This window comes from Meleagris gallopavo, chromosome 1, assembly GCF_905368555.1.
Source record: "Meleagris gallopavo chromosome 1, MGAL_WU_HG_1.1, whole genome shotgun sequence".
In the NCBI taxonomy this organism is placed as follows: Eukaryota; Metazoa; Chordata; class Aves; order Galliformes; family Phasianidae; genus Meleagris; species Meleagris gallopavo.
The window spans coordinates 65,981,518-66,006,398 of NC_139404.1; the positions used below are offsets into that span (position 1 = coordinate 65,981,518).

At 42.5% G+C, this 24,881-nt stretch overlaps 1 protein-coding gene across 1 annotated transcript in view; it reads left to right on the forward strand.

Moving 5' to 3' along the window:
* Positions 1 to 4,964: 4,964 nt before the first annotated feature.
* Positions 4,965 to 24,881, forward strand: part of ST8SIA1 (ST8 alpha-N-acetyl-neuraminide alpha-2,8-sialyltransferase 1) — a 143,506-nt gene continuing 123,589 nt past the window's right edge. The window contains exon 1 of the mRNA XM_085231663.1: positions 4,965 to 5,875. Coding sequence (XP_085087789.1) covers positions 5,637 to 5,875 — 239 coding nt within the window. The 5' untranslated portion in view covers positions 4,965 to 5,636. The remainder of the gene's footprint in view (positions 5,876 to 24,881) is intronic.

The window sequence follows — 24,881 nt, forward strand, 5'->3', positions numbered from 1 at the left end:
AGGCACTGGAATGGGCTGCCCAGGGAGGTGGTGGAGTCACCGACCCTGGGGGTGTTCAAGGAAAGGGACATGTGTTGAGGGACATGGTTTAGTGGGTGCTATTGGTAATAGGTGAACGGTTGGACTGGATGATCTTTTAGGTCTTTTCCAACCTTGGTGATTCTATGATTCTATGATTCTATATTTGTTAAAAATTGGCTGTGCTCATCTGTTATATCAAAAAAACCCACCATTTATTTCCCTGAAAAACTGAAAACCACAGTACCTGTGGGTAATGGCTCGATGCATTCCATGTGCTAATGCTTGTAGATTTTTACTTCTTTTTCCACTTTGTAACTAGGTAACATTACTGATCACATACAAAGATGTTTTGAAAGTCCTTTCAGAACTTTTCAGAACAGAGGTTCTCTGTATTAGGGAACAAACTCTACCTTTGATCAGTAAGATCCTTTTTACCATTTTATGTTTCTTCCCCATGCATTCCGATTCCTCTCTGTAGCTGAAAAGATGATTGTAAATGTTGTCACAGTAATAATACTGAAAAACAAAGATGTGGCAAAATTTTCAAGGAGAAGTAATACATATATTTTTTTTCCAAGGCCAGCTGATACAGCCAGTTAAAAATGGATTACATTTAGGCACCATGCCTTTCCAGGAATATTAATTTGATATTGTACTTGGCTGTAGTTGAAATTCTGCCCCTGCAACAGGATTATATAAAACTGTCTGTTATGTTAGGGGCTTAAGATGTTTTGTCACTGAGAATACATGTTTGTTAGTGGTTTTAACAGTGCTGCAAAGTAAATTGTGATAGATAGAAGCAGCATGGGAATTTTACCAACAGGTCTTTGTACTGGCAACTCTGAATGCTCATAAATGCATTCACAATGTTTGTGTTATTCTTATAAAAGAAGACGCAGATGTTAGTTTTTTCAAAATATATCATATGAGTGAATACAGTGAAACCAGAATGTTCAAAGGTAACACCATACAGCAGCTTACCTAAAATGGCATCTAGGATAGATGATGATTTCTGAACATTTTTCTGTTGAACATCTGGCCAAAACACATACAAAATGAGCACAGAGTATTTATAGCAGTAGGGAATAAGGGCTGCCATTATATACTAAATATCAAAATATCAACTCTTTTTTTCTTTTTTCTTTTTTTTTTTTTTGCATCTCCCTTCTCCCTTAGAAATCCCTTAGAAAATAAATCCAGCCTTTGCATAGACTCTGCTAACGCAGCATGAAATTGTGCAGAACTGAGGGCATAGCATAGAGCAAGGTATTTTAGTCAGATGGTAATCAAGTGCATTTGAAAGATAAGAGATTTATCTTGTAGGTGTATTGCCCAATAGCATTCTCATAAACTGAAAGGCCTAAAAGCTGATCGCAAAGCACCTGCTCTGCTGAAATCTGCAGAACAGAAGATGAGTGAGATGTTGAAAAGGGAAAAAAAAACATCATTTTGGAAGAAAGAGGGCTTAAAAGGGGACAAAGACAAGGCACCTCGGGGTTTATGTGGAAACAGAAGATTCCCCAACAGAAAGTATGCGAAAACTGGAATTTTGAAGGGAGACAGCTTATGTTCTCTGTGTGTTTGTGTTGGGGATAACGGAAAGAGGAGGTACTGCCTTGTAACTCTCAGAAAAGGTCTTTGCCCTTCCCTGTGCACAGCGTTCTCAGGTAGAGCTGCAGTGTAAAGCAGAGTGTCAGCTCCACCCTCGGGCAGAAAGGGAAATGCAAAGCCAGCAGATGAGTACAGCGAGTGCAGGGATGCTCATATACGACGTGGATGAATGCCTGCATGGTTGTGCCGTTTATATAGTTGTGATAAGCAAATGGGAAAGAGAAAACTGGGGAAGAGACGTGCTGATGGATTTTGCAGTGAACCCAGGAAAACTACAGCAGCTTTCTTCCTGATCAGTAGATAGTAACAGTTTTTCTACTTAATGCTTAAAATGCTCATTATTCACAGTTCTCACTCACTGCTTTTTCTTTCTGCTTTTTGGCTGTACCTGACCTGCTTGTGAACCATGTCCAGAACACTTGGCCTTTCTGATTGTGGACCTTACCTTGGACCAAAGTCGTGGAGATGACATTAAACCTTACTACCCAACTACCATAACAGAGTACAGCAGAAAGAATTATAGCTGAATTTCTATCTTTCTACTGTGATTTATCGCCCTGGATTGCTGATCACTACATCTTCACAATGGCTGCAACCTCTCATTGAAGTACTTAGGACTGTTTCTTTGAAAGCAAGATTCACGTTCAGCAGTTCATCTTACCTTCGGTTTGTTCTCCCCCTGAAATCACTATCTATAACATAAAATATCAGTACACTTCTTTTCAGTCTACAGACAGAGGGAAGGGAAAGAGGAAATTTCTACCTGTGTAATAATGAGGCCAGGCATTTTTCAGTCCTCCATGACATGCCAGTTACAACATAACAACATAACAGGCTCTGCTTCATCTCTGTCTTCATACATCTGGCTCCTTGTGGGCTGCAGGCAGGAAATGGTGATAGAGATACAGCCATTGCTCTAGACAGACTGTGGACTGTTATAAATTCAGTGAACAGCCTGGGGGCTTGAGGTTGGCACATATTCAGGAGAAAAACAAAACAAAACAAAAAAGACAGACAGCTTTTTTTTTTATCTTATAGGCTCACAGATTAAAAATGCCCCCAAATCTTGTGTCTATCCAGGAGCAAGTCTCCTTTAATAAAGAAGCAATTCCTTCCTACATTAGCTAGGCAGGGGTTACATCACTGATGAAATTAACAAATAATTGTTAATTTTCATTTCTACTTACTTCTTTGTATTTAGGTTGAACAGTCAAGGAACAGCAGTCCTTTCTATCTTCTCTTTGTTCTTTTTCCACTTTCTGGTTTCCCAAGCCACACCAAGATTCTGGTCTGTCTCTCTTCTCAGCTGAAAGTGAGCAAAGAGGCAGAATTTAATTTGGAGTACTGTTTTCTGCTTTTTAATCATTCATAATTATGATAAGTCTAGCTAACTATACTTTGAATTAGTCTCTCTAGAGATTGAACAGTTCTGTTTGGTTTTAGAAGGGTTGATGGAAGTGCTTCATTTACGTTACTCTTGATAAATGGCTTCCTCACCAAAAACACAAGTTTATTTAGGGAACGTGAAAATATTTATCCTGCTCAAAATATTTCTGTCAGATGTTGACCAACAATGCACTTTTCAATTTCTTTTCCTTCCCATTTTGTCTTGAGAAAACAGCTCTACTGCTCTAGACAAATTTAGAATGTAAAGTGTGAATGAAAGCAATACTTCTTATGCAATAATAGGTCTCTGGCACTTTTTCATTCATTAGAGACTACCTTGTTAATATCTTTTTTGGTAGCATGTATTTCTGCACAGCAATACACCATGGAAGACAGTATTTTTCCTCCTCTGAAGCGCCAAAAGCACGTTGAGATTTCCAAGCTTGTATTTTACTGAGAACTGAGCAGTGTCTGCTGGTATGCAGCTGAAAATACTGAATAAACAGCAAGTTCTTATTTATGACTGTTACTTTATGGTCAGATATTCTACATTAACTGTTATCAAACTTTCTCTTTGCTTCCTTTCCTTCATCTAAAGCTTCACTCATCATTAGTTCAGGGCGAAGTTTTGGACAGGCAAAGAAAGAACCGTGGAATGTGGGGCTGTCCATTTGCAAATGCAGAAGCTGGTTGACCAAACTGCTAGTTGTCAAGGGAACCAGAGATTTTTCTGATTGCCCTTTGCGGTATAACTTACTTTCCTTCCTGCTCTTGAACAATGCCAGCAGATTGGCTGGCATGAACAGCACTTCTCTGCACCATGTATTGTGCTGACATGCCCTCATTTAGGCAGAGGCTACTCTCCTTTTCTTGAAAGGTTATAAATGTCTTCTTGCTTCCATGGATGTCCCAAATTTGAAGCATTCAAGACTGTCCCTTATCTGCCACCAAGTCAGAGTGACCCAGGTAGCACCAGAAAGCCTTGAGCGCCTTGTCAGTCACCTGGACCAGGAATGTGGCCATGCCGGCACACCTGAGGATGCAGTCCATGCATCCTTTCTCCAGAGACACTACCCATGGTGCTGCTCTTTTTATGTTGTTTGTGTCTGATAGTTTGCTGAGTTATCCACAAAGCCACCCTTGATGCTCTGCATTGAGGCTACTCAAATGCATACATCCATATGGGTCAGGGGCTGCTGGATCTGCTGGAGATGAGCTCCACAGAGAAGGACCTGGGTGGCCTGGTGGGCAACAGGTTGACTGTGAGCTATCAGTGTGCCTTTGCAGTCAAGACCCCCAATCCTGGGGTACACTAAAAAGAGTGTGGCCAGCAGGCCGAGGGAAGTGGTCCTCCCCTTCTGCATATCTGGAATACTGTGTCCAGATTTGGGCTTCTCAGTTCAGAAAAGACAAGGATCTACTAGAAAGAGTCCAGCAGAGGGCCACAAAGGTGATGTGGGGCCTGGAGGCACTTTTGTATGAGGAAAGGCTGAGAATCTTCAAGCTGTTGCTGTTTATACATCTCTAAGCAAAGGGCAAAGGGCAGAAACCAAAGCACAGGAAGTTCTGTTCAAAGGAAGAACTGACAGAGTGACAGAGTACTGTCTGTAGAGGCTGTGAAGTCTCCTCTGGAGATGTTCAGAATCCGTGTGCAGACACTTTCCTGTGTGACCTGCTGCAGGGAATCTGCTTTAGGAGGGAGCTGAATGATCCCTAGAGGTCCCTTACGACCCTTCCAATTCTGTGATTCTGTGGTAACTCCTAGCCTCCTGACCCAAACTCAGGGCTGACCCAGCAGGGCGAGACTTAGGCTCTGTCCTGCTGCAGCCGGGCCGGTCGGCAGCCGCCTCACGGCGCCGAGCCAGAGGCGAAGATGCGGGCAGTCTCCTGCAGGTGACAAGATGGCCACCAGGGTGCGCTGCGGAGCGGCGCGGCAACCCCGGGCCAGAGGCGGGAGCGCCCCCGCCGGGGGGGGGCCGAAGCTGCGGCTGCCGGAGAAGGGGCCGGAGCTGCGCTGCGGCTGGGGGCCCCGGCGCCTCCTCAGCCCCGCACTCAGCCGCGGGAGGGGCGAGGCGAAGCGGGGAAGCGGCCGCGCTCCCCTCACGGCGCTGCCCGCGGGGGCCAGCCCGAGGCGGGACCTCCCGCGCGGACCCGCTGCAGCCCGGTTCCTGGCCGAGCAGGGAAGGAGCCGGGGCCGAGCGGCGCACACCTACGGGGCGGGATGGAAATGTACCGGTGCCGCCCGCAGTGAGAGGAGAGCGGCTCGGCGTGAAGTGGAGGGCGGGGAGAGGAGCGGCGCGGCGCGGAGCATCTCATCGCATCGCATCGCAACGTATCGCATCGCATCGCATCGCACCGCATCGCATCGCCTGGCGGGGAAAGCGAGGGACCAAATGCCTATGAAGAAGGGCGGCAGCAGCCACCGCCGAGAGAGCTGCCAGCCGCGGCGCAGCCCCGGGAGGAGCCCTGCCGCCCGCGGGGTCGAGCCGCCCAGCGGCGTCCCGCTCCACCCCGTCCGCCGGGGCTGCGATGGGCGCGGGCGGCGGGCGCGGGCCGGGCCGCCGGGCGTAGGGCGCGGGCGGCGGCGGGGCTGAGCGGCCCCGCGCGGTGCGGGCCTGATGCGGGAGCGCAGCCCGGCGCCGCTGCAGCGCTGCGGGAGGAGGATGGCGGGGCTGGCGTGGAAGTGGCCGCGCACCCGGCTGCCCGTGGGGGCCAGCGCCCTCGGCGTCTTCGTCCTCTGCTGGCTCTACATCTTCCCCGTGTACCGGCTGCCCGACGAGAAAGAGATCGTTCAGGGGGTGCTGCTGCAGCAGGGCAAGGCGTGGAGGAGGAACCACACTGCGGTCGCCGTCTTCAGGTAGCGGCCCAAGGGCACGCGGGGACGGGCGGCGGGGACGGGGCCGGGGGGCCGGCGGTGCGTGCAGCCCCGCGCTCGCGTCTCCATCCCCGTCCCTTTGTTGTCGGAGCCCGCGGAGCGAGGGCCGGGCCGGGACCCCGCCGACGGCAAAACTTTTCGGGGTGGCTCGTCCTTGCCGTGCCGGCTGCGCGGATGGGGGCTGCGGGAGGCGGGCGCCCGGCTCTGGGGTGAGCCCGGCTTGAAGGGGTGTGCTGTGGGGGGATGTGTGTGTGCTCTCCGATAGGTGTGCGTGCGAGAGTGCGGACAGATCTCCCTTTCCAGGGGGAAGCTAGATTTTCTCTCTGTCCTCTAAGCAGCGCGTGTGAGCGGTGATCAGGCTGCCATCAGGAAGGTTCCCTCTCTTCAGTAGCAGCCGGATTGACTTTTTTTTTTCTTTTTTTTTTTCCTTTTTTTTTTTTTTTTTTTAGATGGCCTGCTGTATGTTGTGAATGCAACTCAGCTTTTGTTTGTTGATTGTGAATTGGGGCCGGTGTACGATCACTTAGCATCTCGTCTGTTGGTGCAACCAACTTTGAGGGTTTCCAAAAGCACACCCTTGAGCCTAGGAGCAGGAAAGAAAAGCAGTGAGAGGTGATAGTGGGTTTGTGGTAATGGCATCTCGTTGGGTAGGCCTGAGAGAAGCCCTCCCTCTAATACAGAGCTAACAGCTCCTCGTCCTAAAGCACTGGATACAAACTGGGAGGCAACTATGTTAGTCTTCTCAGATGTTAATTCAACTAAATCCTATTATGCCACAGATACACATTTTTGGGACAGATTATTATTTTTTTTTAATACCCCTATTAGGTGATGTAGGAAAGAGCCTGATACATTATTTTTCTGCTTTATAAGCCAAGTGTTGCTTTGAAGTCTGAAACTACTGCTGCAACTTCAGTTATAAAAATAATTTTAAGACTGTTTCAGCCACATAGTTTAGAAGCAAACTCAATGTGGTTCCTCAACCACTCCACTTCCCTGTATGTTTTTCCAGTGCTTAAGCACAGTGGCTTTCTCAAACATGCTTATTGAAGATTGTATCTTGCGGTAAAATGATCTGCTATTTCTTGTCTCTGTCTCTTGCTCAGTTACTGCAGTGCTAAACAAAAGGAGCCCTAAATCATTTTGGTTTAAGAAATACATTTTATTTTTAAAGGAAATTTTCCCTGGAGATAATAATAGTGACATAGAGCTCTGTATTTTTACTGACATAGATCTGCTTCTCTGAGAATTGGTAGAAAGCTATGAAATCAAAGTCCATATGAGGTAAACTGGTCTATATTGTGAAGCAACTAACAGAAGCAATGTCAGTCTCTGTGCTACCATTCTTTTTTTTTTAAGAGGTCCATGTTTCAGTTACTGCTGGAAACTGTCTATGAATATGAGCTTGTGTTTTAACTGGGGCGTGTAGCCTGTGTCTGGACCTCGAATCAGTACTGCCTGCTATAATAGCCTAATATTCGGTGGATTACTATTCTCCCCAGTCCTCCTGCGCGTGTTCTGGTTCTGAAACAGCTATGAAGAACAAATCTGCTAAAAATCTTTGAGGAATTGCAAGTTCTCACATTATTGTTTTGTAGAATACAGTGTTTGCATGTATTTCTTTGTATATTACCATATTGTATAATAATACAGTACAGGTGTTCAAATATCCAAGTTATTGCTGCCAAGAAAAGAGCTGACTGCTCTGTATTTCTCTTACTTCACTCCTATTGAAGTAGCTTGTGGTTCCCAAGCAGTTAACTTTATATTAGCACGTTTTTCAAAACTGGGCAGAGCTGCTCTGTTACTGTAAAGCAGCTGATGAGGAAACTCTCTAAGACCCGGGTTGGAGTGTTAGACTGCAGGCATTCTTCATTATCAGTGCTGGATGCATGGGGGGAATGCTCCTCTAATCATGTATGTCTTGCACAAAAAGGTCTTCAGCGTATATATATTCAAAGGTCTTCCCAGAGGTACATACATATTCAGTACAAAGTCTCGTAGAACCTCACTTATCTATTGAATACAAAGACACAGACCCTTCCCACTATCTAAGCAAACTACAAGGTTATCCGTTAAGGGATTTATCAAGCTGCAATTTATGTTAGTTCTCTTTGTATTCTGTACCTACAGAAAGAGAGCTTCGGTAGCAGCTCAGCAAGGTCAGAGAAAGCTCCCGTGGTAATCTGGGTTGAAGCCTGGCAGCTGAGTAGCAGCAGTTTCTTAATCTGCACGGTGGCTCCTTCCTCCTCCTGCCTGTTAAAAGCAGAAGCCCTGTGTAAAGGTCTGACCAATGTACATTCTCATTTATGCAAGTATCCATGCTGTCCCGGTGCTTGCAGAATAATTTAAACCAGGTTTTGCAGGTTTTGTGTTTGAATATAGGCTAGCAGAATTGTTTTCCAAATATAAGCACCTGTGTAAACAGCCATGGATTTCTCAGACTCAATCCTTCACTTGCAGTATGTGCAGTTGTGATTAAGGACAGGTTATGAGAGTAACAAAATGAGCAGGATTCAGCCTTAGGCTTAGGCATGAATCTGTTTCAAGCATGCTCTCAGCCCTGAATTTGTGTGCACGATTTCATGAGTAATCTTCGTGTGATGTTTGCGTGCCAGGTCCCGCTGCCATCAGCACGGTGGGTGTCTGTGTAGCAGTTGTCTAGGATCTCAGATGGAGGGACAGGTCCTGAAAAGCCTGAAGATACAGATGAGGTTATTTATTAAGAGCCCTTGGTCCAAATCCTTTCCTCTGCTGAATAGAGCTTTCTGTGGAGCCTTCAACCGGCAGCCTTTTGCTCATTCTGGGCATGTGAAGTTAAGCACAGCTTCATAGCAAAATACTGCTATTAACATCCTTTAAGTTTCAAGATGCTACTTTCTCAAGATCATCAATCTCTCCTGTGGAAACATCTCATCTCTGACCAATGCTGAATAACAGTCTGTCAATAAGATGGTAAACTGCTTGATCCCCAGTTGCCCACTACACAATCATCAGAATAGGAGTGAGACTGTCATTAGTCACAAATGTTTAATGCCTCTAATTTACTAGGAGATAATGACTGGTCATCCTCTGAGGTGCTTAACATTATTGCTCCCTAATTGTTTTACAAATCACTTAATTTTTTTTTAAGGGCTTAGTGCTGTTTAAATTATTTAGGCAAGAATTTTGTTACTCGAGGTTTGTTATTAGTGAAGTAAGTGACGTGTAAGAATACATTTAGGATTATTTAAAATTACTACAGTTGTTTAAAGTCAGAGCTGAATCTTTCCATCTGCTTTATGAGCTCTATACAACCATGCATCTCAAGGGCTCTGTTTGTATCTGACATTTCTTAATTTCTTGGCCAGGGTGAACTCCGCTTTTGTGGACAACCCTGTGGTCTCCTGTAAAGACAGGCTGAAGGAGCTGGGTTTATTTTAGCCTAGAGAATAGAAAGCTCTGGGGAGATCTCATTGTGGCCTTCCAGTACATAAAAAGGGACCTACAGGAAGGATGGGGAGAGACTTTATCAGGGACTGTAGTGATAGAACAAGGGGAGGTGACTTTAAACTAGAAGAGATTAGATTTATATTAGAAGAAATCCACAGTGAGGATGGTTAGACACTGAACAGGCTGCCCAGATAAGCTGTGTATGCCCTATTCCTGGAGGTGCTCAAGGCCAGGGGTGATGGGGTCCTGGGCAGCCTGATCCGGTGGCTGGTAGCCCTGCCCACAGCAAGGGATTTGGAACTAGATGGGCTTTAAGGTTCCTTCCAACCACTTCTGTGATTGTAAATGGTCTCCCACTGCATTAACCTAACGGTTGGGGTGGCAATTAGGGACTAGAGGTTAGAGACTCCTCAGGAAGAGATGGGACACTCTCATGATGAGGACAATGGAAAGGCTGCGCTTGAGATTCACTTTGTCTTTGCTTTTGCTGCAGCAGCTTTGTGTGATGCTGGAAGGATGCCCAGGCTTTATTCTGGGGGGGCTTGGCAGAGCTGGTGGCAGACATTTCCTGTGAACTCACTGTTTGTGACCTGCTTCCAGTCCAAAGCAACTGCTGCAATTTGGGTCTGCTCCCCAGTGCTGTCACCTCCGTCCCCAGATTCACACTGGCCATGCTTATCTTGGCAGATGGTTTCTCTGCTGTTTTCCTTACTTTTGGCCTGTTGTCCATTTTCCAGGAGCAGAGAAGTGAAGCTAATGGCCTGAAATCACAAAGCAGTGGCTGAATGTCCAGATAGAATATCCAGGCTTGATGGACTCCAGTGCTTTCACAGCTCTTAGGCTGTGTAGGTGTGGACAGGCTGTGAGAAGGCTTTTCTATGATTAGCTTTCAGCTGCCATGCAAAAATAATGTGCGGTGCCGGGTGGGTCTTCCTACTGTGGTCTCTGTCAGCTGTTAATACCTGTACCTCGGGTATAACCACAACAAACACTGAAGTGCATCCTCTCATACAAATAATTTTCATTTGAGATCACATTAATGTAGAGCTGGAATTCCAGGTCACCTCCCAGTCTGAGTGAGATGAATGCTACTGCCAAGTCAGCAGGAGTTTCCTTAGTTGGCTGGCTTCTCTTCTGTCTCTTTTGATGGAGGCACTGCACATTATGTAAGAGGTGTGATCCTTGCCAGGATAATTCAAGGCAAATCTGAGATGAAACTTCACCTTGCTCAAGTTGACTAGATAAGAGTTTTGCCCTGCTTAAACAGCTTTATAGGATACTGAATTATTCCTTCCTATTTCACTGAGACATGGGCAGAATGGCTTTAAGGTCAGAGCTGGGAACTGCTGGATTGAGGTTACTTTTGCCTCCGTGTCTCATGAAGTCTCATGAGGACAACTATCAGATACATTCAAATTTTGTGCTTTGGTAGTTGCCAACTCCAGCTCATTTTGCTTTCTGGAGTAGGTGTCACTACTACACGTCTGTATTTTTGTCTTGCTAACATTTTGAATGGCTTTTTTTTCCCATTATACATGCTATATTTGGTGACAGTTGGGTATTTGTAATTTGTAGTTTCTTAGTGTCTCCATCTGAGATGGGAAATGGTTCTGGCAGAGAACAACAATTTGAAGAGCTGGTTAAAGATGAGAGAAAAATGGTTCTCTTATCCCATTTTGTTATTTGGAGGCTGTGGTGAAGAAAGCAAGCTGTGGAGAGGTCTGGGTCAGGTTCTTAAATGTCTTCAGATACCTAAATTACATGAAAATTATGAGAATTAGTTATCTGTGTTGGTTCAAGGAGTCTTTGCAGAGTAGGGCTGTGGTAACAAGATAGGAATTGACTTCAGGATTCCTGAGTTGCTTCCTGGGTCTTCTCCTGATCATGGTATCCTTTCTTGCCCCTAAACAGGCTTTTCTTATAGAGTTTGTTTATGCCTACCTCAGGAAATGTACAGTCAGACCCCCATTTCTAATACCTGCACTTGGAGATCTTAGAATTGCTCCTTTCTTGGAAATTTGTGAAGGCACCATGCTGCCAGCATTTCTGGGAGAGTGCAGCCAATTCCGAGACTCCTTTCCCATTAGCTGGGAGCATCTGAAGGCCCAGAGCCAGATGCCAGGGAACCAGAGGAACAGCGATTTGCTGGAATTTAGGTTACCTTGCTAGGGCCCCGAATGTCTGCTATGTGTATATGCAGGTAGTACTGGGTTTATATAGTTGCACATCTGTATTTTCTCTTTTTTTACCTTGTGGTGGATGTAATGGGCACTGAATAATCTGTACAATACAGTAACTTATGATTTATTGCCGTGCTTGTAATTTTCATCTTCACAGCAGTGAAGCAAACAGCACATTTGATGTGTTTTCAATGACATAGATAAAAAGACCTATTTTTGAGACTAGTTCCTACTAGGTAAATGCATGGAAAATGAATTACCTGTCTCCTTTCAGAATTTATCTTCCCATGGTGAGGATGAACCTCACTGAATTGAAGAAGCTATTTCGACTGCAGTCTTCCATCGTTCCAGTTTTCTAACCATTAAAAATACTTAATTTTAAACCTTTCTATATATTTTCATCTTTTTCTGTATGCTAAATAGGATTTCCAAAATGCAAGGAAATCACTCTTAATTGTTACACGTCATAGCAAAATCATTTAAACATAGCCATGTGCAGTTAAATTCCTACTGAAGCACATTAATCCATGTTACATAGTATTTGTAAACCTCAGGAGAGATTAGAGTTTTATTTTGTCCCAATTTTTGTGTACAGAAAACCAGGGGGCAGTTCTTCTCTGGGGTCATACAACCCAGGTGGATTAGATGAAGGGTGGAGTGGATGTTGACATCAATATATTTTTAGAGTAATTATTTCAGAAGCTCAGAGATTCTGTTACAAGCTGTATCTGTTGCTTTAACAGTTTATATCAACAAATTGAGCTATTTTTACTTCTCTTTCTATTTCACCAATCTGGAAAAGGCCCTCCTGAATTTCGTGGTTTAGAGACTGTTTTACTTGTTTTTTTTGTTTGTGTGTGTGTGTGTGTGTGTGTGTGTGTCAGAAGTTACCCTGCCTATTTTTGGATTGTGTAGGGTGGCCATCCTTGTAATTGAGGAATAACTGCTTTGTGTTTCCTGTTGAAGATGAAAGACAAACAAATGAAACATGTATTTCTTTTCAAGTGAAGGGATTTTAATGTTTTCTGTGTGCTCTGCCTTGGCCAAATTTTAGCTCTGGTAATGCTATTTCATCTGTATTTGGAGTTTCTGTTGTATATGATGTTCTACTCTCAGTGTTGTGTTATGGCATACCCCAGTGCAGGGTGATGAAGTATCTACTGATATAGGTAATGCTCAGAAGCACCACAAGACCTGAGAACAGTCCAAAAAGCATTCAAATATGCAATTAGGGGGTGATTCTGAATCCAAGGCTCACTGATGCCTGCCTCTCTCAGTGACAGTCAATAAGAGTTAGGCTTAATGGGAAATAGGATGAAGACTCTCAAGTTACTCAGCTGTCTTTAAGTCTTTACTTTTCATTATCAAGGGAGACCTGATTCGGTTTCACTGTGTACTCTTTTTTGTACGGGTGAGGAAACAGATTTACAATGGAATTTAAGGAAGTGTTGCCTGTTATAAGGTTGCCTCTCGTAACTTCAAGTCTGGGTCACAGCTGACATCAGTGGGGAGATCTAGGAATAACTGCCATTCCCTACTAAAATTCTTGCTTAAACTGTGCCATAAGTTTGCGGAGAGACGTTCTATGCTCTGAAGGATTTTCAGCCTGAGAACACATACAGTGAGATTTATCCCAGTTGTACACATTAGGAATTTTGGTTAATGGAGTAGATTTCCCATCCATTAGTATATTTTTCATGCAAAGAAATAGCTGGGCTGTTTGCTAGCGACACACCTTCCATGTGTTCGCTGGAAGAACAATTCAAGTACCTGTGCTGGGGTTCTGGTAGAGTAGTGGTCCTTCTTGCCACTCACAGCATCACCTGCAGGTACCAGCTTAGTACTGGGAAAATGCTGAATGCTTTTCTGTACATTTTTGTTGCCTTCCACCAAAGCATTAATCTATTTAAAACGGATTGGAGTAGCTCTTTATTCAAAGTACAGTATTCACTTGAGAAATTAAATTAATCCCTGTTCTCAGGTACTAACTTACAGTCTTGTTTTCCCCAACAAGTTGCAATGTCAGAAAGCAGTGAGGTGATGCATTTCTGAAGCATGGAGGATGTTTCTGCATTACATCATTTGATGCATACTGCTGCCTAACACAGGTTAAATCTTTCTAAAATCTTTCCAAACGTTTGCTGCAAGTGAGGAGAAACAACATTTTAAGGGAAGGCAAAGAAACAATGAGAATCTTCAGTAAAATTTCAGCTGTCTCTTGAGTGGGCAAGAGAGGGGAAAGGTACTGTTCTAGTAGTGAGGAGAAAGCTCTGTAGAGGGATCTGAGCTGCATAGAAAGATTCTGGTCCATGCTAGAAGAGTTGATTGTAGGCCATGTGACACAATGAAGCAGATGGAATACCTTTGAAAGAAATATGAGCTAATCTTATTTTTTTTTTTAATTTCCTTTTTACTAGGCCTCCATAATTTCCATAATATTAATGAAGAAATACTGTTGGCATGAAAAACTCTACATACCCCTCTACTTGTGTCTGCTTGCATATACCTTCCCTGCCTTTCAGAAGAGTTATCTGAAAAGCAGATAGCTCAGATGTAAGTTTTGAGAAAATTCATCTGTTAGTCACAGCCATTCCTCAGTTAAGAAGAGTTTAAAATCATTACTCTGGGGATCTTTGTCCAAGAGTATTATGAGACGCCAGAACCAGGAATTTGACTTTTTTTTCTGGCTCCTGATCTGAGGCTCTGCAATCCCAGAGTATCCATCTGCAAGATTTCACCTGGCTTGGTGATCGTTGCTTGACTCCTAGAACAAAGCAGGAACAGACGCTGAGCGATGTATGCTTGCAGTTTATGTGACTTTTGGAATGATGCAAAGACTGCTGTTGCCTATTCTTTAAACAGGTGTGCTAGCTCTTGCAATCTAGTGAATCTATGACAGACTTCATTTCAGGAAATGAAAATGAATAAGGACTTTTTTAGGCCTTAACTAAAGCGGAGAGCTTTGAAAGCGTGAACGGGGGCTTATATGCTAAAAGGCAAATAGAAATCTGTTGTGGATAGTTGTTTTCCAAATGCTTAATTTCTGTGCCTTAATCATAATTCTGGGGGCCTGACGCATGGATTCCAAATGGTAGGGATTGTTATTGGCCATTACATACCAACCTATAATTGGATGCTTCTGCTTCTTCTTCTTCTTCTTCTTCTTTTTTTTTTTTTAAACTGAGGAAGCCGCAGCAATAAAGTGAAAAGGAGAAACAAAACCCATCTGGGCATTCCTTTATAGAGCATGCTATTAACTGAAAATTTTGTCTTGGCACCTAGCAAACATCTAGCACAAACACACTTGCTAAGACTTATGGACAAATGCTGAGTGTCTCCAGGGTTTAATATGACCTGTTAGATGAAGCAATAAAAATGCACATAATATATTTATTCTTTCTATCCCACTCTAGTCATTGCCTTTAAATGCTTAAGCATGTCCAGAAGAGAATGTGGCACAGTGTAGAACTTGAGCTAGCTGATCCAAAAATGGTAACAGAAACAAAGAAGTAAACCTATCATTAGAGAAATCATGTCTTTTGATAGTTCTGTTTAGACAACAGAACAAGTGAAAACACTTATCTTATGTAGTTCAGTAAATACTAATTGGTCCAGCGTGTGATAACATGTTTATTTTTGTGTTGGGTCTTTGCTGAGTGAACATAGTGCTTTTTCTCATTTTGTTTAAAAAGAATCTGTTTTGTGCTCCACTTGTCAAACAGACCATGGCTGGTGAAAATCTTGTACTGAGAGTCTGTTCTTCTCCCACTTCATCTGTGGAAGAAAGTATTGGCTGCCCAAAGTAGTTAGAACTTCAGCTGATTTTGTAAGTTTAGATCTACATCATTCAGAAGGGCAAAGTTACCTCTCCTGGCATTGGGGTGAGTGGTCCAATGGAGTGTTAAGTGGGATGAAAGCTGTCTTCTATGCCGCATAATCAGGAGCATGTCTGTAGTGAGCTTTCATTTGAAAGTAGGGGCCAGCCTAGGTGAATATGAACTTGATCAGAACTACAGATCTTAATAAGCTCTTTCCTGAATTTGACTTAATCATGCGGTTTCAGTTGTCTTGTCTGACTGTGCAGTGTGTTCTGTGAGACACACTTTTTAATTTAAGATCAATAATTTAGTTAGCCTTAGAGGAATTAAAAAAAAAATCCTAAAAAGCCTGATAAATAAGTTGCTTCCACTCATGAAAAGTCCTTCAGTGCACAGATATTTCTTAAACAGTTTGATAACTACTGAGAACAAATTAGCTTTCAACAAATCTAATGAATAAATAGCTAGGCTTTGTCATTTCATTATCACCGTATTTAGTTCTAAAGCAAGTGGGTTGAGTGTATCAGGGAGGAAAATCTCCTGAAATATGTTGGCTCTGGACTAGGCATCAAGCACATAAAGGTGATTTAAAAGTTTTCTGAAACCAACCTTCAGGCAGTATTCTTATCTTAAGATGCCTAGTTGAAGGATTGAGTAGACTGAGTGATTTGTTTAATGAATTTTTACTTTTATCTTCATACTTAGCAAGCTTTTTTTGCATTAATTGCTTGAAGGTCTGTTTGGGATTTTTGCTTACTTTGTCTACCAGCATATTTTACATGCTGATACTGAAAAAATGACAAATAGAATGTTGTTCAAGAAGTACAAAAGTTGCTTTATACAGTTTATATATTTTTTATATATACGCATATTTCATATATAGCACATAATATCTATAGTATTTAGTATATATTTGGGCATTCTTCTGGAAAAATCTTAAACATTGATTCACAATTAAAAATATTTTGTATGCTTTCCCTGTGGAAGCTGGTAAACCATTCTCCACAAAAGAATGCTACCAAAATCCCCTTTTTTGTTAATCCAAGTTTGTATGATGTTATGTGTCATGATAGCTAACCTATACTGTCCACTCATCCATTTCTATTAAACTGAATCAGATCATGAAAACTATTCAGAGATGTTCTCCACATCCAGCATTTCTGTAATACCCCTCTAGTTAGCTGACCTCCTCTAAGCTCTTACCTGTTTCTTTTTTTTTTTTTGGTCATCTCTTTGGTAGAGGGATCCATTGATGTTCTGTGCATGGTATCCTGACCCTCTCAGTCTCAGAAAATAAAGGAACATTGACAGACCAGCTGTCATGCTGCTTGTCCTCGGGATTTCTTGCTTTCTTTCTATCTCTGGGCCCTCATATTCCTGCCTTCTGGATGCTGGGTTGCTGTGAAGTTGCCTGCGAGCTTACTCACAGGTGACATCCTAGGTGTTACCAGCTCAGTAATAACTTGTGCCCCAGTGTTTTTGAAGCTGCTTACCTTAATTCTTTGGATCAGCTCCAGAACTACCTCAGTAGACACCACCTTCCATTTTGAAGAATAAATTCTTCTATAAATAGCATTGCTAATTGGGTCAGCCTGTGTCCCAGTTCCCTCAGCTCCTTTGTCCCCTGTGAAGTGACTGTCACAGCGCAGGCTGAGCTGCCAGCTGCTCTCAGGCAGGGTGCATGGAGCTTGTGTGTTTGGGATTCCTTTCTATCCAAATTTTCACAAAGCTGGTGTGATATTAATTCTCGGATACTTCCCCTCCTCATCTTTTAAGTATTGCTGAAGTTAACCAACAAATTCAACAGTCTGTGAGATAGACAGGTATGTCAACCACGCTTTCTTGAAATACGTGCTCATCTCTCAGCTGCCCTCAAAATTCCTCAGTGGCTGCTTGAGCACTGCTTCTCTGGTTTCTGAAATGTTAAATCTGGTGTCCCCAGCCCTGCTCAGCAGGGAACAGCCCTGTCTCTGTGGCCAAGGACACAAAGCTTCCCACAGCTACCAGACTTCTGTCCTTGTCCCAGTAGATTTCCCTAGCACAAGCTCAGCTCAGATCAAACCATAAACAATAGTGAGCTATTGAGCAGGCAACAGACAAATTGACTTAGCCTCAAGGACAACAATGACAACAATGTGTTTTTTCTTGCCTAAGAGAAACCACACATGATATTCCTTCTCGTGTCCCTGTTTTAGTCTTGTCCTGGTTGCTGACTGTTCTCAGGGACAGGTTGTTTTTCTACATAATATTCGTACTCTTGGTGAAAACCTATTTTTCTGTTAGAAAGCATGTCAGAACCCTTTTGTCAGGTGAGAATAAGGGACTGTGGAATGGGATTTTCTAGAAAGGAAGAAAATACACGTGCTTGGAGGGGAGAGTATGGGAGGGTAATGGTAGGGTAGTAAGATGGAGGATCCCTGGGAGATTGGTAGGGGGAATAAAGGTTGGCAGGGTTTCTTGCAATGGAGGCAAGTAGATTGTAGCAGGGGCATGAAGAAGAAGAAACAATAAAACCATAATAAAGTCAAGAAACGCTTATTTGAAGCAATGTAACTGAGAAAGGACTGTGATTAGGAAATTTGTGTACAAATATGTGGATAAATCAGACAGGCAATCAATTTAGAATGAAACATTCAATGAATTGGGCAATTTAAAAACAGCTCAGTTGGGCAAGGTAACCCAGGGAGGTAACAATTAAATCAATGTGGGTTAAATTATAATAATCTCAGTTAAGAAGATTGAGTATCAGTTGAAAGGAGATCACTTTGGTAGATTGGAGATGGAATTTCAGTTACTATATGCAATATGAAAGAGGATATGAAACTGTAATAGTAGAGGGCATTTTTATGCCACAGTCATGGGAATCATTTTGCTCTAGAGATAGCGGTTAAAGCAATGAGATTTAGAAGCAGAGTGATGAAATATGTGGAGTGCAGCCCACTCACTGCAGCTATCTCTGGTACCTGTCCTACTTCAGAGCTGTGGTAGGGAAAATGTCCATATGGTTAGCGATAAGAAAGCAAAACAACATTTGTTGCTCTGCTTTTTTTTTTTTTCATTCTGTGATTATATGTTGCCAGCTAGACAATCCACAAACTTGGCATCTAGTGAACTTTATATATGCTGAAGTTTAGACTACCCACTGGGGCACCAGCAGCTCATACTTAGGATGATGAATTACAAGGGGCAATTCTTTGGCTGCTCATATAAAAAACTGCGCTAGTTACTATGGCTTTGTGGTGAAACTCTAAAATAGAGGCCCTCTTTGTTTTCTCTAGACGTCACTCATAGCTTTTCTGCTGAACTGACTTCTCACTTGGTGCTCTAGTAGGACTGGACATATGGCTGGCTTTAAATGATGCACAGATTATGCATATTCAGTAGCAAGGACTTGAAATTACACTGTGCTGAGCAGATGCCACTATTCCAGAATTTCTAGGCCATCCACATTTGGATAGCTTTGGCTTCGAACTGTGAACCAGCTTTGGGAAGCAGAGGGATTTGTTGGAGCGGGCACGGAGCTTCTATGCTTCTGGTGACTAAATGGCTGTGTGTTCTCCAAACTGATCTCAGCAGGCAGGAAGCCGAGTGGAAAGCAGTGAAATTCAGTCTCTCAAATCTACTCTGTGTTTATTATTTTGAAATGTTTTCTTCATCTAGTTTCTTCTCCGAACACAGCTGATTTCCTGTGGCTGTGAAAAGACGCTCTTTGGGGGAACTGCAGGGCTGATTTGTGAGGAGTGTGCAGCATAGATCAGTTGATAACTAACTTTTATTACCGTGTGTAAGAGCACAGGAAGGTCTTTTAGTATCCTGCCTCTGTCAAGAGCTCTCACCAAATGTTGCAGAGAAAGTCATGCAAAAGGCAGGGGTCTGTAGTGTATTCTCCCACAGAAATAAATGTCTCAGGTTCTTACAGTTATGAGTCTTACCCTCAGTAACTTAATTTAATGCTTCATTCAAAATTACTGTTCTCATTTGCAATATCTTCGGTGTGTACCAGTCCCTTTTTAAACATCATTATGCTTAGGAAGTTCAAGTGCTCTCAGAGTGGTTCATCCCAAAATGTACGTTTAATTTTTAGCGTGGTGCTTATTAACTTACAGAAAATATATTTTCTCTTTTGCTGATATACTCTTTTTGTACTTATTTGTTTAGTTTATTTTTAGGTGGTGACATTGTACCAAAAAAACCCAAAACGTTATCATGCTGTTAAGAATGATATATCTTGTTTTCAGCCTCACAGTAAACAGTTTATTCACTGTGGAAACTGAATTACTGTTCTTGGAAATCGTTTATTTACCATTTCTGATTTCTCTTTTCTAAATAACTACTTGAATTTCTTGATGTGAATAGCATGGACCAATTAAAAGATAGTCCTGTGGTTGAATATTGCTCTATATCCTGTTTTCTAGACATGCACTCTTGAGCTGCAATAATAATTTTCAGGGCTAGTTTTGGAGACTTAAAAAGCTGGGAACTGCACTGCTCCATTACTGAATGCTCTCAAGCATTTTGTAAATTTTCACAGTTTAGCTTCAAGTCTTGAGTTCTGAATCTAATGACAAGTTCAGTCAAACATGTTCCCTGAAAGAAATTGTTGCTTCAGCTTTTGTGCAGTACACATCCTGTGGGTGTGATTGTTTTCTTACATCGGTCATGGAGACTAACATTTGTCTGTGTGACAGGACAAATTTCTCATGGTCACTCGGTGGTAGGAAGAAAAACCACAAAGCCAGCGATTGTATTGGAGTTTGTTGTCGGTTTCTCATGAAATCAATTCACAGCTGCCCCAACAAGCTGGAAAGGATGAAACACAGAAAGAGGAAACATCCTGAGTGACAGTGTCTTTGGGTCAGAGGCTGCCTGTGCTTCCAGTCTCTGTGGTTGGACCCTCGTTCCTGACAGGTTGTTGAGCAGAGTGGGACAACCCATTCCCTTGCCCAGTGGTGGGCCTTCTGGCTGCCAGGGTGCACTGCTGACTCAGATTCAACTTGCTGCCAACCAACCCATGATTCTTTTTGCAGAGCTGCTCTCCAGGCCCTTTTCCCCTAGTCTGTACATACATCCAGGGGTGCCCCATCTCAGTTACAGAATCTTCATGTGGATGGTGACTGCCCTAGAATTTGTTAGGATCTTGGTGCAAGGCCTCTCTACCCTCAAGGGAGTCAACACTCCTAATTTAGCATCATCCACATATTTACTCAATATAACTCTGGAGTTCTGTTGTCCAATCTCCTGCTCAAAGCCTGGTCAGCAATGAGATGAGACCAGGCTTCTCAGGACATAATCCAGCTGGTCTCAACCTCCATCCTGGGATGGCAGCCATACAGCCTCTTGAGGTTGCCTGTCCCTTTGCATGGCTGTTCTCGCTGGGAAGAACCTCTCATGTTTCAACTTAATGTTGAAACACTCCAGAGCCATTCCTTCCCCAGGTGGAACCAGCCGAGCTCCCCTAGCCTTTCCTCACAGGGCCAGTGCTCCAGGCCCCACCTATCTTATTAGCCCTCTGCTGAAATTGTGTCAGCTTATCAACATTATTTCTTATACTGGGAGCTCTAAAACAGTGTAATAATACAGAAGCAGTCTACTGACCATCTGTAGATGGAAGTGAAGCAATGGAATATGAGAGGCAGAAAGTGAATGGGAAAGGAGGAGGAGGTTCCTTCCTTGGGCGGAAAAGGAGACAGTGCGGTACTCGAGTGTGTTTAAAGGAGGCCGCTGCTGTTCCCCATGGTGATTGCCTAGCATGAGATGAAGGTAGAAGGCCTGAGCAGATGCACTGGATCTCTGCTGGCCTCTGAATTACTGTTGAATAGGACACTGTTGGTTGGAGCTCTGAGCTGCGCTGACATCACGTAACTCTCCAGGAGCAGTGCAGCTCCTCTTCCCCTTTGCTGATCAGTGAGATCACTTATACATACTAGCCTGAGAGCGATAGCTTGGCTGCGAACTCAGCATTTTATATCTTGTTTGTAATTGTAGGTTCATAAAACCTCCTTTCAGAATTCCACTTATCAGAACTTACTTCCAGGCTTACTTTTATTTTACTCTTACTTTACTCTTACCTTTTAAATTTAGATTTATTTGGATTTATTTGGATTATGAGTACTCTGTGAGCTAGACTGAGGCAGCTCATTAAATGTAGGATTTCAATAGTAGTCCTTCAGGCAAAGATAGTTTCTTATATATGTGACTATATGTCAGACTCTTCAGGTTTTGTTTTTTATTTAGAATTTCGTGATGTTGCAGTATATATAATGATTGCAGTCATCACAAGGTAGTATGTTCTGCATCACTGTATTACACCAGGCAGCTATTTAAACTACAGCAGTTCGCCTATTTACTACCTGGACTCTAATGAATCCTATTACAAGGTGTTTGGGAGTAACAAAGTCTAAGACAGAAAGTTCTCAACCGTTAGAGCAGAAAGAGAAGGCAAAGTAAAACCCCACACTGGAATTCTGTGACAGAAACATTTCTAGTAGGGAAGCTGTTTTGCAGCCCTGGAATGCTAAGGTGTCTCAGATTTGTTCCCTGTGTATTTGTGCAGAGGAGGTGTGATTACATAGCTGGGGGCAGGGCCAGCAGATGGCAGAGGCAGAAGATAGAAAACAAACATTTTGGCAAAGTTAGGTAGGAGTCATAGCATGTAGTAATCTTTCTGCAATTTTGTGTTTGATAGGCTTTTAGGAATGCATGAAGTTAGGCCACCAGATTAAAGGAGTGAAGTTGGATACGTTACTTTATTTTTTTATTTTTTTGCTGTGACTTCAAGTCTTAAAGAGCTTAATACATAAATCATGCTTACCCCCTGGGAAGCTGTTTGGTTGCTTTGGGTAATGGAATTTATGGATTCCTTGTTCCCAGAAGCAAGGAGCTTGGTGTAGCAAACTAGGTTAGATTACACACAGGAACATAGCTCTTCTTTTCTTCATCAGCTTTTTCGCCACAACTAACAACTGCCTGGTGGTGACTTCTACTGTTTCTTGTATGCATACTTAGCCAGTCACACGCCCCAAACCACTAAGTGGTGTAGTCTGTTGTGAAATTGTATTTACAGTGAACAGTGCCAAATACAAGTTGTTTAATGGTAATGGCAAAATAGCATGCAATGACTTGGAAGCAGAAGTTGTAAATATGAGATGACCTTGATGGCCGAAGCTATTTGGATTATGCTCAGGACTGCTTGGAAGCACTAACTAGATATAGTAATCTGGCTGTGAAATTCTGGATGCTTTGGAAATGGGAGTTTTGAAATTATGTTTTCAGAGCCATTTAAATTTTTGCTGAAAGGCCAGTCTTTGTTCTCTGATTACATGGGCAAATACTTTCTAACTGGTTTGGGGAAGTGTGCAGAGGAGTCCTGCCAGCTCCTTGTGAAGTCTGGAACTCCTCAAATGATAAGCCTGTACTTGCCATTTGGAAGCACCACGTCACTAGTACAAGTGCAGAATATGGGCTTAGAGGAAATTCAGGGTGCTTACGTCCCAGCTATCAAGTGTGATCCAGGAAATTTCTGACATTTTATACTGTGTGGAATCAGAGCATATGCATATGGTGTTATACAAAGGACTGGAGGTCTGACTCTAGCCAAAGGGAACTGGTTTAAGCTGAGTTGCTAGTGTAGGAGCGCAGTGACTCAGAAATGAGATGATGTGGATGAGAAGTGGGAAAACTTCTACTGGGTTCTTCCATCTCTGCTTTTACAGTCCATGTTATTTTGCAGTAGTGAGCATTGATGAGAATGTAGATCTGAGCACATGTAAAATATCCCCCGTGATTATGTAGTGTTGTCAGTAAGCCTGCAATACAGTTGTGAAGAAAATGGCGGAAGTTTACTTCTGCATCCACATTTTATCTTTTCTAGTGAGATGCTAGAGGGAGCTAGGTATGGCAGCAATTTCTTTGCTATGTTCAAAAAAACTTGCCTGTGATTGTGTTCTTTTTTTTCTAGCCCAGGTGATAAACAACAAATTTTAGAAATACATAGTCACTTATTACTATGACAGATTCATCACATTTAATTTAACTGTCTAGAAGTTGAATTTCTTTGTTAATACTCCTACAATAGTTACCTCCTGCTATAAGTAATGAAAAGACAGAAGTACTTGCAAATACTGGTAGCTCTCTTGTGCCTTAAGTAATTGCTTTAGGGTAGGGTAAGTATTCTTCTGTTGACTGTGGAAAATCTTGATGACTAATAGTGCAGTGGTTGACCTTAGTTGATACTACTTTCTTATGAAGACCTCTGAGACTTAATGTACATCAGTAGTTCACTATATTTGTGCAAATTGGGGATTCAGTTGCTAAGAGTTACTGCAGTGTAAATCAGTTAATACAACATAGTACTGTCACTGTCAGGAACAGAAGAAGGAGAGTGGCAAAAACAAATGATGTGATTCACTGACAGGCTTGGCATTTACTTCTGCTTTATTCTGTTTGATTGCAACAGAATCTTTGTTCTGCAGTATATACTGACCATCAGTAAACTTGATTTTTTGCTGGATTTTCTACGGAAGAGCAAGCTGTGAAGATGGAGAGAGTACCTGTCCCATTTCTTCTTGGGACAGATATTTGATGGTGTCTATTGAAAGCATCTCAGCTGACTTTTCCTGTAAGAATATACTGTGAGTATCTCATTTTGACTCAGAGTTGGTGAGATCCTTTCTGATTTTAGTTAAGTCTGTAAATTAGCCAGAGCCTGTATTCAAATATAACAGAGGTATGTGTGTGCAAGATTGCTACTTTTTTTCTGTCTCTGCTGGAGGAGAAGAGTTATAAAGAAGTGGAATTGGAGCTAATAAAGTAATTCTGAATTGAATATGCCTTTCTTTTATTTGAATTGACTTACTACATTTAACGTGGGATTTGCATCAATGAAACTCAGGCAAGATTTGGAACACATTGGCAAAACTGTTTCGGAAAGCTTGTAATGACAAATGTCAGGAATGCTAGTTGAAGATATAGTTCAAATATATTTCAAGTAAATGACTGTTTCAGTCTGTGATAATTTTGCCTTTTTTTCCCCCTGCACTAGAAACCATCCTTCAGCACACAGAAGGATCACTGAATTCTGTTCAGAAATATGTGTGTCTACTTGGCCAAACTATTTTCAAAATTGGTGCTGCTGGTTGCACCAACTCAGGCTGTACACGAAGCCCCGTGTCAGTTCTTCACAGTGCATTAAATCTTGGCTTTGATCCCAAGTTGGACAATTATCACTTAATTAAAGAAAATAGTTCTAGGTATACATGGGCAACAAGGAACAGAATATTGTATGTGTTGTTCTTTCCAAGAAAGCTGAAGAAAGGCATTATTTGGAGTTTATTGGATTCTTTTCCTCATCCAGTAGGAAATGTGACTCACACGATTGAAATCTCAGCCATATTCCACTCTCTTTCTGAAATATATCTCATTGGCCAATTTTATCCAAAGTAGGACAGAAAGTAGTCAATTCTGAAGAGTTTCATGAAAACCAGAAGCTAATATAGGGGGGATCAAAATACAGAGGGATCAAAATCAAAGTTTCCTCTTTTGTATGGCTGATCATATTCT